The sequence below is a fragment of the Plodia interpunctella genome, chromosome 25 (assembly GCF_027563975.2).
Source record: "Plodia interpunctella isolate USDA-ARS_2022_Savannah chromosome 25, ilPloInte3.2, whole genome shotgun sequence".
NCBI classification, from domain to species: domain Eukaryota; kingdom Metazoa; phylum Arthropoda; class Insecta; order Lepidoptera; family Pyralidae; genus Plodia; species Plodia interpunctella.
Window position 1 is genome coordinate 1,813,029 of NC_071318.1, and position 17,072 is coordinate 1,830,100.

General features: G+C 35.3%; 1 protein-coding gene and 1 long non-coding RNA gene across 3 annotated transcripts in view; one reads left to right on the plus strand and one right to left on the minus strand.

Annotated features, from left to right (window-relative positions):
- LOC128680971 (agrin-like) overlaps positions 1-17,072 on the minus strand; it is a 108,298-nt gene that overhangs the window by 14,878 nt on the left and 76,348 nt on the right. For both annotated transcript variants that reach the window (XM_053764502.1, XM_053764501.1), the window contains one exon: positions 8,760-8,937. In XM_053764502.1, the coding sequence (XP_053620477.1) occupies positions 8,760-8,937 (178 nt within the window). The remainder of the gene's footprint in view (positions 1-8,759; positions 8,938-17,072) is intronic.
- On the plus strand, positions 5,197-5,707 carry LOC128680975 (uncharacterized). Its single transcript, XR_008405920.1, has 2 exons — positions 5,197-5,287; positions 5,479-5,707. It is a non-coding gene; the product is annotated as an uncharacterized LOC128680975 (long non-coding RNA).

Here is a 17,072-nt window from a genome sequence, read left to right on the forward strand (position 1 = left end):
AAAGTATCCTAATTAATATTATAAATATCTTATGCGAAAGTAAATTTGTTTGTTACCTTTTCCCGCTCTATCTATTTAACCAATCTTATTGAAATTTTGCATAGATGTAGTAGTGGACAGGTACTTTGCATCCCGGAAAAATAAATGTTCCCGTAGAAAATACACGCGGGCGAAACCGCGGGCTACAGCTAGTTAGTTGTAAAACCGAACTGTTTGTACAGTCAGCAGAACATCAAGGCAAATGAAATTCTATGGCGCGGTAATGGTGACGAGTTTACAATGAATTTGGGTAGGTTGATGTGCTGTTGACTGTACGTGACACCATCTATAATGTTTGAAAACCACATTAATTTTTTTAGTAAATGTATGAAGCGAGTTGTGTGATGTGAGTTGTGAAGATTAACAATATTATATGAATTGAAATTTCAGCCTAAGTTCAGCCCTGTAAAATGTACATACACATTGATATTAATTAAGAAATATGCCACGCTATTTCAGCCAATGAAACGCGAAACTAAGAGTCCGTTTCTCAAAACGTAATTAGTCTCAAAACAGTTTTAATGCCCCAACGTTTTCTACGCAACCTTATCTTTGCTTCTTTTATGCATCGTATCTCCAGGCCGAAGCACAAGTTTGTGCTGAGGCGCAGCTACGTTGCCATTGACTGGAATTCATAATTATGATTCACAATATTGATTTTCACAATATTGATTGAGATTTTATTTTTTCTACTCAGGATGTTAACTCACGTAACATCTTTAAATTCTTTTCTAACTACGTAAAAACTCAGAAACTTCTGCATGAATTTTCATGCTATTTTCACCAATTGATAGTGTGATTCCTGTGGAAGGTTTAGATGTGATGATTTATTATGTTTTTACCCAACCGACGGGCCGCTAATTTTACGATAAAATGGAGAAACCGGTCCCAGACGTCCAACTCAACATTTTGTTTCACGCTATAAAAATTACAGAAACAATAAAACGATTAGAGTTGACATCTGACGCGCCTCACAATTACCGCCACGTACCGTTTCGACACATGTCACTTGGGTTATTGTTTCCGTAACGCGAGTCGAGTTCGGCTTTATTCCGCGTAATTTGGAATGGAGTGGGCTTTGATGAAAGCGAATTTGACACTTAAAAAAAAACGAATGCACGGATTGTGAAGATAATAGCTAGACATATTATTCACACATTCTTATACTAAAAGGTTCTCGTCTTAGTATTAGGACAATGCTTAACATATGTTTAACAAATTTTATCCTCTGTAAGATGTGCGATATGCATAAATAAAATAAAAAAATATTAGAAACACTTCATATCCACCCGTGGATATCGTATTGTAAGCGGCAACGAAGTCATAAATTAAAGCAGCCTTGCTAGGAAGATTTTAAGAATCGAATTTATCTTTAGGCCAATAACTATGTTAGGCTAGTTTTCAAGGAGAGTTGTCAAAAGACGGGAGACTGGTCGCATATCACAGTCACAGCTAAATCTACAAAAGGTTTATATTTTCTAAACCTGGTATTCAGGGCGTCACAGCCGGAAAATCAACTGGGAACATGCGATCACACGAGAAATAACCAACAATGAATGACCAGAACAACGAACAAATGAATGCTCACGATAGTATTATCGATGAACAATCTAATATTGGATGAATAGGACTCGGAACGTCAGAACTCAGAACTGAAGGTTAAGTTTGCAGAAACAGTTTGCGGTGCGGGTCCAAGTGTACTGTGCAATGGGACGTACTAAGTTGATGATCCGATTGTGGTGTTTAGTTTGTAAGTACATGCCAAACTATGACTACTTACTTGATAGTAATGTTTTGTTGGTATTGACTCAAATTCAAATTCAAATTCAAAATTCTTTATTCAATTTAGGACGATATACATCACTTATTGACGTCAAAAAAATTACTTAAACTAAGTCTACTGCCGGCTTCCAAAGCGCAGGTGAAGAAGAAGCGGCGCAACAAACTTCACCGCAGCCTTTTCTCCAAGGACGTCAATTAACAAATATAGGTCTTATACATATATTAAAAATTAGGAGGACGAATTTACATCATTATTAAAAATATCTAAATTTGAATAAATAAATAAAATAAAAGTTGTATTTCCAATAAAATTAATGAAAATTGTCACACAAAATATATATATATAAATAAAAAGCTAAATGTCAAAATGTACGTACGTAATAATGTCATAAATCAATTACATATATTATGAGGATACTGCACCATGCTTGGGCCAAACATTATTGTCGTTCACATAATCATCAGACTTGTAATATGCCTTTTTACAAAGTACTTCTTTTATATAATTTCAAAATTTTTTGTTCGGCAAATCAAGAATCCATTTAGACAATTTGTTATAAAAACGGATAACGACTATTGATTGATACTGATCAAGTTACCTGAACATTAAAGTTTTGAAGAGCAGAAAGTGTAAAGATAAAATTGTAAGTTGTAGAGATTCCCAGAAAGTAGTTTTTTTATATTTCGCAAAATTATAAAAGCAAGCTTATAAGAACAAGGTAGGTAGCTAATTTATTTAGAAACAATTTTATTTATCGAAAATATTTTTCGCATCGCAAAAATTTTACCGTATTTATTTCGATTTAACGTAATTAATTTAATTTGTTTCTAGATCTAATTTACAATTAACATTTCAGATAAAGTTAACTACATTTCACAAAAAATATATTTCAAGTCTTGAGCTTATTTGTCATAATAATCAAGAATCGAGTTTCCCATCGGATGTCTATCCATTTTAATTCTCCAATAAGCAACATTGATTGATCACCAAGTAAGCCTGAAAACAAGATGAAAGACGTCAAAAGCATCTTCGACTCGCATGGGGGGCGTGACGTGACAAGCGAGCTAATATCGTTACGATGTGTAACTGGCGGAAAAGTGGCGCGAAATAGCGCAAAATGGCGGCATAACGCGGGAATATCCGAACGGATAGTCGACTCAGTTCGGCCCTGGATTAGCGCGTTATCCCCTTTAAAAGTTAACGCCTTTTGGCGTTTTGGGATCGCACGAGCGTGTATCTGTTTGTCTGCTACAACTTGTTTATGAAAATATTATGATGATTATAAATCCATATATTTCTACTAAAATAATATTCAATAATGTACGTAACAATGTATTTATAACTATATCTCACGAAAACTTTTAATATATTATAGCAATGATATATATTATAGCAATAGCAAATGATAGTATATTAAAGCAATTTTTTAAATAAGTGAATTAAATCTTAGTAAAGTTCCACGGTTTTGGAGTCTATATTAATCTAAATATTTCTTTTGTTCCGAAACACCTGTGGCAGCGTAACCCTAGTGAGGTGTTAATATTTTATTATGTGTAATTACACTAGGTACTAGGTAAGCACGAGTTTGTGTCACTTAGTGTCTGTTTAACCATTGATAAGTAAAGTAAGTTATAAGTAGTACTGTACTTAATGAGTAGGTACAGTCATCAATTAACTAATTAAGAACATTGTTCTTGTCGGTGCAGCATTTTCCATCTAATATATAATTATAGGCATACGCAGTAACTTTATGATTGAAATCAGCCCCAATTATACTTCAAGTCTTGCTAAAATATAAATGTTACTCATAATAACTTTACTCTTGGTAGAATTGTAAACTTGGGCAATGAACAGAAACGCTCCAGATCAAATATACGCGGTAACGATTTTCACGGTATTTCTGTATTTGGATCACGTGGCTTGCTAATAATGGCTCTGATAGACTTGTGCCGTAAGTTACGAGGGTTTGGCTTAGTTTTAACCATACGTAGATTATAACATGACGATATAGGAGTAAAATAATTAGGTATGCTTATACAACACCAGGTGATCCAGGGCACACAAAAACATTTTTAAAAGAGACAATTAATATATACTAAAAATAATCTTAAAGATTCGATCGATTTTTTAAAATTATTAAAATTTTAATAAAATTTAAAATTTAATCAAGCCTATTAAAATTTTACATAAACCCTCTTTGGGAATGCTGTTATTGTCTATCAGCTATGAAAGCTTTATATCCCACAGCCATCTCGCTCAACTCCACGAGAGGACATGTAGTGGTCATATTCAAGGTCAGACACTACATACCATAGCACGTGTAGATATCGCCAAATCTTTAACAAACCTAGGTACTATGAAAAATCTATCCAGCCAATGGCTTCAGACCTTTCCGATAGATTTTGGGCTTGGGTAAACGATGTCATGACTCAAAGTGGCTATTCGGGACCCGACGTTATTACAATGGAAGAAAAATGGCTCAGAAATATTCAATGGAACGTAACATAATTTTTTATATTACCTAGAATCATAATTTTACGATTACACATCAATTTTTTCCATTGGCGAAAATGCAAATATCTTGGTACAAATACTTGGATCTGAGCTCAATTCGGTTATGTAGTACTTTCCTATTCCAACATTAACTTGACGTTCTTGCGTCTCAAAGAGTAGTTTAATTTTCTACTTTTACAGTAAAAAACAAATACAAAAAATATTTCATAAATAGAAACCAGAAATACCTACCTAACTACTTCAAGCGTTCCGTTGAGAGAATCGTCACAATCACAATACATTTTCCCGCGCAAACATGGCGGATGACTTTGCTTGTCGTGTCAAATGGAACATTTTAAATCGAATAGGCAAGGATTTTCTATTGTTTATACGAGCCTATGTTGCATCAGAGCGAAAATTGACTTTATAAACAATTCAGCGTTCGAATTTCGAATATTGTACAATTTCAAAATTTTAGCCATGGATTTATCCTTTTGTTATTGGCAACTAGTATTTCATAACTTTGATTTGATTTATACACGAATGAAAAATTTAACTGTCTTTTGTTGAAGCAGACCCAGAACTAGATGGCGGGGCGACATCGACAAATTTCTACCTGGATGGCCAGAACTTGCTATGGAGAAAGATGAGTGGAAAAATAAGGGGGAGGCCTTTGCCTAGCAGTGGGACACAACACCTATAGGCTAGATAATAAAAAATACATAATAGAAACATTTAAGCTTGTAACACTTTTATGTTTTAACGTTTTATTATTTTATTTACATTTCGGAACTCTTTCATTCTGTTTCTCTATTATTTTGTTCTTTGATAATGTCTTGTCATGGTCTTGTATGTCAAACTGAAATATTGGTTGATTATATTCTAATGTCTAAAGACTAAAATAAATTTTAATCACCTATTTATCTATTAAGATAGATATGTAATTATTTATAGGATCCCCAAATATTTTGGGTAAGAGCTACTTTTATTCTTTGTTATTAGAAGTTATTATTTTGTTAAAATATAGTTCTATGTGAAAAACCTCATCATAGATAAATATTATATGTGAGCAAATCACCGATATTTATCTTATCTATTTACCATCCCTTTATTTTAAATAGCGTGTAGCTAATTAATAGCATGCAATTACTTTCTTTCCATAGGGATTTACGCTCCGGTACCGGATTCAAACTACGGCCGCACTTTGAAGCTATTCCCTTTCCGTACGTTTTCTTGATATTTGGCTGTTTTGGAGGATTAAAGGAAGTGGTGTTTGTTTAGAGACCTTTTTATCAATCGGGATGTGTTAATTTTGTTACCCACCTATTTAATGGTATTCTTCTATTTCCTTTTTGTTACATTTTCTAAAATTAAAGTCTGTCATTTTTGTAACGAAGTCATTTTTGTTATCCTTTCCTTACTAGTTTAGAATAAATGTTACAAGCTTATACTCGCATACTAATATTGGTAAGCGGTCGTTCACACAGGTGTAAAATTTACGTTGCGATTTATTTCCGTAGAAACTTTAAATGGGAGTGTTTATTTAAACGGGAGTGATAGAAAATGTGCTTTACAATTTTATAATATTCTTTATTCTATTTTATACAATTAGCTGACAGGCTACAAGGCTGCAGCGTACGTATAGAGTGACTAAATATTTTTACCGCGTTGTCAAGATAAACTATTTTTCGTGACGATATTTACAAGATTCAAACGTTTCAAGTTATCCTATAATCTTCGTAGACGATAGGACCCCATCTACTAATGACTTCTTAATTAAGCAGACTTGAATTCTAAAGAAGTTTTGATATAATCTACAGACAGGGCTATAGAGAAAATAACGAAAATGCAGAAATACTATAATGCTAATCTACTAGAAAATATCTTTTCAAACATCGCTCGTTGACTGAATAAGATCCCTTCATGGGATATGTCTGCCATTGTATCACCTTCTTGTTGTGTATGTACTTTTAACGTGTCTTGTTCGTTGACTAATAAACATATTACAGACAAACAAACAAAATATCGTTAGAAAATGATTTACTTTTCCACGTTGATTTTAACCCTGTTTTTTTTTAAAATATATGTAGACAAAAATTGTAAGCATCTTAAAAAAATAAATGTACTATCATTGAATTTACACTTTTACTCTTTTGATAAAGTAAATCACATGATGTAGGTACCCTGTAACTTCAATATTTTAGGATCGTACCCAAGATTTCTACCGCGAAATAATTTATTTCCTCTGAAAGCAACGAAATTGATAAAGATAAAATGAGGGTTCACGCCAGGGCATTATGTCATGCTCATCTTTGAACTTAAACTTATTTCGCTTTTGAAAATATAAAAGATAATATACAATAACGGACTAAAAGAATATTTATCCAACAATGTTTTTGCTAAAGAAACACCACGAATTACCACTGTGTAATTTGTTCTCGTAAATTCGTCATGGACAGTAGAATTTATGTAAAGGAATTTCCATTGTTTTTTATACGACTACAGAACGAGGTATGTTATAGTATTCCTCATGGCTGAGGGTCATGGTCGTGACGTGGAATGCAACACACGCAACTACGCTGTGCTCCATTACAGGTTGATAATCAACCAGAGTGCAAGTTTCCTCACGATGTTTTTCTTCATCGATCGTCGATAAAAACTACTACGACGACCTACTATTTCGTGGCGGAGTGGGAAAGTGCTTGCCTCTGAACCGAGAGGTCCAGGGTTCAATTCCCGGTCGGGTCATGATGGAAAATGATCTTTTTCTGATTGGCCCGGGTCTTGGATGTTTATCTATATATGTATTTGTTATAAAATATAGTATCGTTGAGTTAGTATCCCATAGCACAAGTCTCGAACTTCCTTTAGGGCTAGCTCAATCTGTGTGATTTGTCCTAATATATTTATTTATTTATTATTTATACTATACATGTACTAGTCAGATTGGTACACAAACTCATGTGGCTCGACTAGGATTTTGAGAACCTGGGACCTTTCGGTTCACAGACGGGCGACTTAACCATTACACCACCACCTCATCAATTGCACAAGTACATAGAGAGAATCAGTCAAGTACATAGAAAAATCATCTAAAAGTAATAATGGTGTTTGACTTCAGATACTATTCGATATTGAAGGATTCGAATCACGTTCCGGCACGTGGCAAGTCGAGTCGCAATCGATTCGAAGCCTGTATAATAATAAATATGATTTTCGACGTTATGTCACCACCGGAACGTAGTAGGTAATAATGTTGTTAGTTTGCAAATGAGATACCTAATATAATATTGCCATAATATTAAAATTCCCGATGCTTTTCCAAAAGACATTGATGACAATAGATCATCTTGTCGTGTTACTCGTCCGTCACTGACGGTAGAAATTATCATTTTATATTATTAATCTGGATCTTAGATGTGTAACTATACAATATATTGTCATAATATATAGTACCGTACTATATTTATTTATTAAATTAAGGAACATGTCAGCCGTTGAGCGTCGGAGCCCAGGGCCCGATATTCTTATCGTCTTCACTTCGCACGATCATTTCGCTTCATTCGTCAGCGCCTATACCTGGGTTTCTAAGCGTCTACCTTACAAACCGGTGCAAATGCGCCGATAACATTTTTCATCTGTTGTCTCGAATCTCCGCGATCGACGGTTTAACTAAGTATAATAGTTACCTACCATCATATTATGGATATGATTAGGCAAGTCTTAAGAAACATCTGTACGAAGAACCATTTGTGGTAGAGATATGAAGAAAAATTTACTTGTCCATTAAACATTGTGTATTTTATTGTATTAATATTAACTGGATGATTTCCCTGGAGATTAAGACGGATTTTATTAAGATCAAAGACGTAATCTGGACCGTTTTAAGGGGATAATAAAAAGTTTGAACTGATAATTTACGGCGTAAATTGAGCTTTATGCTTTAAGTCAAGATATTTCTTATAACGATTATAATGTATTGATATTTCTACTTTAGTGAAACTATGTAATACTAAAAATAAATCAGCATGATTCTATATAGCTGGTGGTGTTGCCATTTTCCCTTCTTTAGTGTATAGACTAGAGTTTTTCTCTCATTTATACACATTCCTGGTTCGTTCCTAAGCCATAGAGCATCACGCGTCGAACGTCACAGCCCAGGCTCTACTTTCCTTCCACTCCGCAGGTCTTTTGGCATCCTTGATTGTCAGACCATTGACATGCACATCAAGTTAGTACTTCTGGATCTTTCCTCTGTCAGGACCACACAGACGCAGCACTAGCAGAGTTTTCTTGACTTTACGGTTAAAGACATTTTAAATGGATTTTTTATACATGTCACACATGCTTTTAAGTTATTTTTGAAAATAATAATGATATGAAAAAAAAAATTGAATCGAGTGGGAATTGAACCCGCGCCCTTGTCTATTCGGTAAAGACTTACCAATATCCAAGGTAGCGATGGCATCCTTCACCAGCTTGTACGTGTCTCCGTTGATCCGCAAGAAGTCCACGCAACCCAGCAGACCGTCAGATAGACCCAGCTTGTTCTTCAGGCCGGTGGTGTTGCCAGCTCCGCCGACCCAGACTGGCTCGCGGAATGTCATCCGGGAGAAGAGGCCCTGGGGAAAATTTTGAAGACATAAAGCAAAAGGCTTTTTTTTAATCAGCACTCGAATCACAATCAAACTCTGTTTTCATATACTTTTAGACTATGTTCATTATGCACTTATATATATTATTAGAAAAAAAAATTGTAAGAAACAATAATGGTAAGCCCTTCTGGCGTGATAGGGACCAACACTGTTCAAATAAGTTTCTTTCGGCATTTCTTCTCAGCAGTGGTCGTTCCGAAATGCCAGTAGTTTGTAGCTTGTAAGAAAAGAATATAAAAATTCACGTGAAAAATATGTATGTTTTTCCTTCGACGGTGATCTGGCACAATTAGTTTGGCCTATTGGTGCTGGCAATTGACTTTCCCGTGACACCATTGTTTTCATTACTCTGATTATGCCGTTTTTTACAAGCTTTTATTTAACTTGCAATGTACCTGTGTAAGTGCATGTCGCTATGTCCCTAATTCCCTGTGTCTCGGGTTAAATGTTGAAGCAGATATCTTCAACCGATTGAGCTGAAATTTTGTATTCACGTTTACTTTGGATGACAATGTATTATGATGATAAGCATGACCTGATGGTGTATCCAGGAACGGCTCCAGACATGGGAAGTCCTCAACGGTTTACTGCACAGACATGATTTTTTTTTGTCGCACACTGAATGCAATAAAATCTCTCTGATAACAATAAAAGCTTATGTCAGAAATGACATTTTTGTAAAAAAAACTTATAATGTTACTATAACGCAGTATAATGAAGAGTTATGTATCACCTGTTGGTAAGTGATCCTGTCTGACAACCCTCTTTGGGAATGCTCTTATGGCCGGGTGCCGCGTATTCATATTATAGGGCTCCCGACACGCCGCCAAATGTTTCAGAATTATGTAACGGCCTAAGAAAATCGACCAACTAATAAAAAATTGAAGTAACATTGCCCAACTCGAAAGGAATGCCTGATTGAACCACTAAAGTAGAGTCGACAACACAGCTGAGCCTACATTACAAAATCGCCACTAATGCCATAGCAGAAAGTTCCGTTCTAATGTCTGTGAATTTAGAAAATTTGGGCGCAAATTCTGAAAATTCCGCCAATTCTTCCGCAACATTACCACAACTGTTGGGCAATTATGCTAAACTGGAATTGGACTACGCCCAGGGCAAGGCGTACAAAAGGAAAGATGGTATCTAAAGAAAGGCATACGAAAATTAGATTCCCTCCTTCTTAAAGTTGCGAAAATTTCGTAACTACTTCCAATATAATCTTTGGAAATCTAAAGGTAAAATGTGAATTATGGTAAAAGTAAAGTCTAGAAGTGGCTGCAAACAATTATAGAAAAGCACAAAACATGTTTAGAAAAATAAATGAATATATAGGGACAAATCATACAGATTCAATTAGCCCCAACATAATTAAATTGAAATATTTTAGCACACTCCAACTGAAACTGTCTCAATGAAAGCCCGGGCTTTTAGGCATCACAGCCGTGAATGAAACTGGGAACACGCTCAAATAATGTTTCTTTAACTTTCTTAAAACTAAAAGAACAAGCCTCTAACAAATCAAAGTGACAAAGACTCCAGAAACTATATAATCAGTTCTGTCCAACTTTCAGCGTCTATGTTGTTACACCCTTATCATTGAGGGCATCAGGGCAAATTAAGTGAGGTCAAGGTCAAGCTAAGACGAAATCCAGTTATTTTGTCTCGTGTAGGTAAAAATTCGCAATACAAACTTTTTCTATTAAAATGAGAGCAATAAAAATTGTGACGAAAGAAAAAAATATATTTAAAAAACATAAGGTATAAACAAAAGGTTAAGAGTTTACTTATAAATCTATAGCTAATCAAATATGGCTTCTTTGGGGCCCTAGACAGATTCACTCCATCGTAGATGTCGTACGAGGCGACTAAGGGGCGAATACTGCTGAACCGGAGGCGTCTTATTGGAAGTGGCGAAAAAACAACAATTACAGTCCTTAGGAAGGTTGACGTCAGTCAGGTGGTCAGTTGTGACATCACAGCCGAATTTTCAAGATTTTGAAGTTTATATTACGCTGATATCCAGGATCTGTCACGACCCGGGTATGGCCCGGGAGTGGCATCACAGCTCAGAATTTAACCGGGAGCATGCGAGGGTGAGTGTGGAGAGTGAGGTGCATCTCATAAAAGGTAAGTACAGTACTATATGTCAGAACATCAATAGAAAAAACATTTCTGAAAATCTAACCTTTATTTACTTATTTTATATCAAAGATCCGCAATCATGGCTTCCAAAACAATGTAAGAAAAATGTTAGACATAACGGAATTAATAAATTAAACCTACAAATATCACACAACTTTTTATGCAGTCATGTAAAATAATGAAGCCTTGTTTTGCCGCTTAGAAGCACATTAATTCCAATCCCAACACTCATGACACAATGCCTCCCATAAATTAGCTGAGACGAAATAAAAAGGAAAGCCAAGGGTAATCCCAACTCAGCGCCAACCGAGACCTTTTCTACACCTGTAGGTTGCTAACATTCGCCTTTATACATTTTGTTTCACAACTTTGCCTAGATTTGGTTTTAATATTCCTGATAATACAATTACATTTTCTTAGAGCATGTTCAATTTGACATAATATTTTATTGTTACTTTGCAAGAAAAACGATATTAAAAAAATGACATAATCGTGCGCAGGGGCGACCTATAATATAATACAGGTTTTCCGCAAATCTCACTTTAACTTTTGTTTTTTCCGGGATTAAAGGTATCATAATGTCCTTCTCCATTCTTACTCTTAATTATATTTATGTGCGAAATTTCAAGAAATAATATAGCGAGTGAAGAGGTAACAAACAAATTTATTTTCGCATTTATAATATTAGTTGGAAGTTGGGACTAGTATTTTAGTTAGTATCCTACATGAAAATTTATTTTTTCGGGATAAGTTATAACTAAATGTACACTTTTAAGAAGATTAAATTTGGGTAGGTATATAAAAACCGAAAAGATTAGAATTGAGATAGAATTAGGATTGTGTTTACAAAATATAACACGACACCAGGTGGAAAAAAATACATAAAAGATTTTTTATCCCAATTATCCTGACATTCCCCCGAAGCCATCTAGTAGTTAAAAACATATTCTCCAGATAATAAATAAAATGGAATAAATCGCAATGCAAAAATTGCTGACGGTTGTATTGTTATTCACGAGACGGTAACATCGATCAAAATTCGATATTGTTCTGCGATGAATCGCAACCGTTAGGAATCGATTCTATATAGCACGTTTCGACTTCGCCAGAAGGCATCGTCGAGGGTCTTTGTCAGAAAGAAATAAAGTACAGGCAAACTCATTTCTGAAGTTTGCAGATTGATAAAATAATGTAGGTCGAGAGAGAAACGCAAGAAGTGATGGCTTGCCAATGGTCTGTTGATACAATAGTGTAGGTTAGAAGGCAAACCCAAGAAATGACTCGATTGATATGACTGAATATAGCCACTTCATATCACTTTGGCCTCCATTTTTCAAGGATGCAATTAGGCAACTGTATATTTGTATCGTACCGATTTTGGCCCGAGACCCAAACGCGAAAAATAACCACTGTTCCATGAAGTTTTCTTTCCCTACCTTCCATATTTTAAAAACACCGACTTCATTATCTCGGCCGCTATAAAGTCGCTGTATAAACAGCTCTAGTTTTTAGTCCAAAGCTCAAATTAAAAGTTCGAAGCAAAGCGTGCCAGTCCTCCTCATTTCCTTGCCACAATTGTAAGTTTAGCATTGCTAGGTTTGTTTTCTACTATTCGTAAATAGGTCAATTGCATTTGAATCTTATTGTTTACTAGCTGCGGCCCGGGGCTTTGCTCCCGGGGAGTTTCGAGATAAAAAGTACCCTATGTGTTATTTACTGAAAATAAAAGTAAAAATAAAAGTTGTTAAAATAGTAAATCCTTACGGAATGAGTAGCAGATCGCGATTACCGTACCATCCGTTGTAGAGGTAAATGCAAAGTTGTGAAAAAGATAATAATTTGTATATTTAGTTAAACTCATTTTTAACTTTAAATGTTACGTAGGTATTTTTGTACTCCGCCTATTGTCTTCATTTATCTTCAAATCAAGTATTTCAAGCGAATTCATTCAATCCAAAATGGCCGATTAAATCACAAAAGGCGCTTTTATATTTAACAAAAAGAATCGAACCGAATGACCTTCAGTCCCGGTTTCTTTAAATAAATTTCTTTGACCTGCAGTTTGGTGCAAGTTAGAAGCGAGCGACGTAATCACTATCATCACTACCACTATCACTACATAGTATAAAACAAGTCGCTTTCTCTGTCCCTATATCCCATGTATGCTTAAATCTTTAAAACTACGCAACGGATTTTGTTGCTGTTTTTAATTATATATAATTTGATTCCTGAGGAAGGTTTAGGTGTATTATTTATTAAAGTTTTACCTGAGCGAAGCAAGGACGAACCGCTAGTAAATAATAATAATAATGCTTATTCGGAGTAAGTAGGTATATCATGCTTTCATTTATGCTAATACAAAATATTTACATACATATAAAAATTAAATTGAAATTTGTTGAAACCACCGGCTTCGAAGTCGCAGGCATCCTCTCATCTGCTAGAAAAGAGACAACACACATTTTCAATAGCACATTTAAAATAAAACTAGATCAAAATTGATTCAGCCGTTTGGATACTACGATGCCACGGACTGACAAACAAATACAAAGACACGTTAAACTTGCAAGTCTCCTTCTGTCGTCGGGGGTTAAAAACAATGCGAAAAACTAGTGTCGAGTGTATACGTCAATGATTCTTTTGTAATTGGACGACATAGATGTTTAAGTTGATGGTAAGCCTGCAGAGGTATATGATATCTTCGCGAAGCGGATCCTTGGCTCCGACAGTTTGCCAAATTTTTGCAGATTTGGTAGGCAAAAGCACTAATACTTATTACGCAATGTTTACGCATTCGCGTCGGCATATTTCTGTTTTCTGAGTTTCTGAGTTCGGCGACAGTGTGGAGCTGACATAAGGAACCGGGAAATCGCTCAGACGAAAGAGAGAGAAATACGAATCGGTGATAGCCACACCGTCATCGCCTCTAAATTGCGCCTTTTGAACGAAAGCTCGCTCTCCCTAGTGTCTTTCAAGTTTTATTGAAAACAAAGTTAAATTGAACACAGTTCGCTCGAAATTCGCGTGTTCTGGGATTATAGTTAAATTTGATTAACGCTATTATAAGAAGTTAAGTCTTAAAACGGTAATTAGAAGAAATTGCGTCTTGGTTTTCAGATAATATAAGATATATTTATTTATATTTATTATATTTATTTATTTATTTATTTATTATTTATTTATTTATTTATTGGAACATGGTAATAGTAAAACGTAACTTGGCGTACAGACAACTTATACATGAGTAGATTTCATACAATAAGAGATGAAGGGACTCATTTACTATAACACCCATGTTGACATCTAAAAAGACTGCGGTGAAGTTTGTTGCGTCGCTTCTTCTTCACCTGAGCTTTGGAAGTCGGCAGTAGAACTGGGTTGCACCAGTCAACTTTGAGTATAACTTTAACCTGCCCAGAAAAACATAAAGTGCGTATTGTATCTACTATTTGTCCCGAAATTCCCGCAAGAACAAAACCCCGGCACCGGCACTCAATTATTAGGATTTGAGTTTGTCCCAAGAACCGACCTTCGACTACCTAACAGTGAAAATGTCATAATCATTACACCTGACATTTGTTGATGAAGGCACCACCGAAGTTACTTCTATATTTAGCCGGATTTCATAAAATATTCACTCGTAGATCGACCTGAGTGCTGTGGAGGTCAAAAGGTTGGCTTAAAGTTGAACAAAGATATTAAAATATCCGCAATTAGGTACTTTTATGTTATTACGAATTTTTGTTGAAATTTTCCTGAAATTCTGATATAATTACGTACTTTATATCAGAATTTCATTATTACATAAGTTACATTAAAATGCTAAATTTTATTACGTATTATTTTGAAAATGTATCGTTGAATAAGTTTGCAAACAAATCACAAGGTGTTGAAATCAAATCGAACTATCTGATTTATCATTTATAAAAATAAAATAATAACTACTGATTTGAGGGGTCTATCCAGTGAGCGGCGAGTCACCACCTACCACTGTACAGTTATCACGATTATGGCAGGTGTCTGAACCCTTTACCATTTTAGAACAAAAGTCTCACAAGGCCCATGTTGGACCCATATCTCCATGCTAGACAAAGGACTGGGCCATGGCCCAATTACTCACAGGAACAATAATACGTGTACCTACGCATCGAGTAAACAAATGGAAGAACGTGCTACGAGTTTTATGTTTCATGGTAGCCCTTCAGATGTATGAGCCATTGCCTGTACAGGACATAGGACTGTCCAGGCTAGAATACTGAGATATAATTAGTCTCTGAGATATATAATTACTCTCTTCTGATTCTGATTTAAGTTTGAAAGTAGCAAATGTAACGTACGACTACTATTAATAATAATTCTTCAAGATGACCCTAGTTTTTATGAAACTATAACTAAGTACTTTCCAAGTCATAGTTAAGTTAGGATTAATAGTCTTAAGAAAAGTTTAATTAAGAGAGTAATTGAGCTGAAGCGATAGACCGAGAATTTTCTGTTTAAGTGGATAATTTAGGGTTCCGTTTGGAAGGTAAAAATTGAATCATTAGAGGATGGATCACTTCGTTGCCCATCTGTCAGTAGGTCTGTCCAAACCATTTTTGTCAGGACCCCTTAGACCACCATGCACCAGCCACAAAAAATATGACCTTGGGCGCCTTTTTTTCGTTCATTCGCGCATATTATCGATTCATATAGGAATCAAAATGTTGGTTATCCCACGAAATTTAGCCAGAAGCATCGTCTCAGAGAACATGTTCATCAATAAATCGTGGATACTGTTTACATATACTTACATAAAAAAAACCCATTTTACGGAACCTTCACTGCGCAAGTCTAACTCGTACTTGACCGGGTTTTTTTTTAGAAAAGGTTTGCTGAAGATGGATTTGTGTTCGGTCTAAGCTGCTTCGGCTAATGAAATGAGGTCTTTTTGTTGCGTAAAAAGTACATCCTATTTCATCGGTCGGTTGTTGATTTTCTTGAGAAAGATTTCTTGAAAATATTGATTGACATCTTGTGCCAGGCGAACCAAATATCATACAATAGGTACCTCTCTCTTAGAGTCGTATTTTTCATGGCTGTGTATGTATCGTGTATACTAATTATGTCGAATTAAACACACAACGACTTTACAGGGAATATTAAGGAGTGGTTCGCCATTACCTTCTCTATTTCACACCGTAACTAGCCGTTATAATATAATTTCTGAATAAATGATTTGAATTCATGAGGTATGAGCAAAGATGGATTTACGCGCAGTATATGTTCAGCTCCCAAACAGCAGGTGGCCCGACTAGTAGATGGGTGACCGACTGTTTGGGAAGAAACTGGATAAATACTGGGCATAAACCCATAAATAAATAAATATATTAGGACAAATCACACAGATTGAGCTAGCCCCAAAGTAAGTTCGAGATTTGTATTTATGGGATACTAACTCTACGATACTATATTTTATAACAAATACATATATAGATAAATATTCAAGACCCGGGCCAATCAGAAAAAGAGAATTTTCCATCCGACCGGGGATCGAACCCGGCACCTCTCGTTTCAGAGACAAGAACTTTTTACCACTGCGCCACTGCGGCCGTCGAGTCGAAACCCTATGGGTATGAGTAGAATTCGAATCGAATACAGAAATAGAAAAAGATCCCATCTTTCCATTATAAGCAGGCGTCTTAACCACTGAACCACCAATGCTGGACAATATTTCTACTGTACGAATAACTAAAATACAACAACAAATACTAATTCAATGCTAATATAGTGGTCAGCGCTGCAAATATCAAAGTTTTAATTGCGCAGCTTCGAGTGTACTACAGGACTAACTTTGTGTTATTCAGTTTACATTATATCTGTCGTTGTGTATGCAAAGGATTTCTATGTTATGAATACCTAATAGATTTTTAACAAAATGTAATTTTTGACACAAGCCTATATTGTTGTCAGAGAGATTT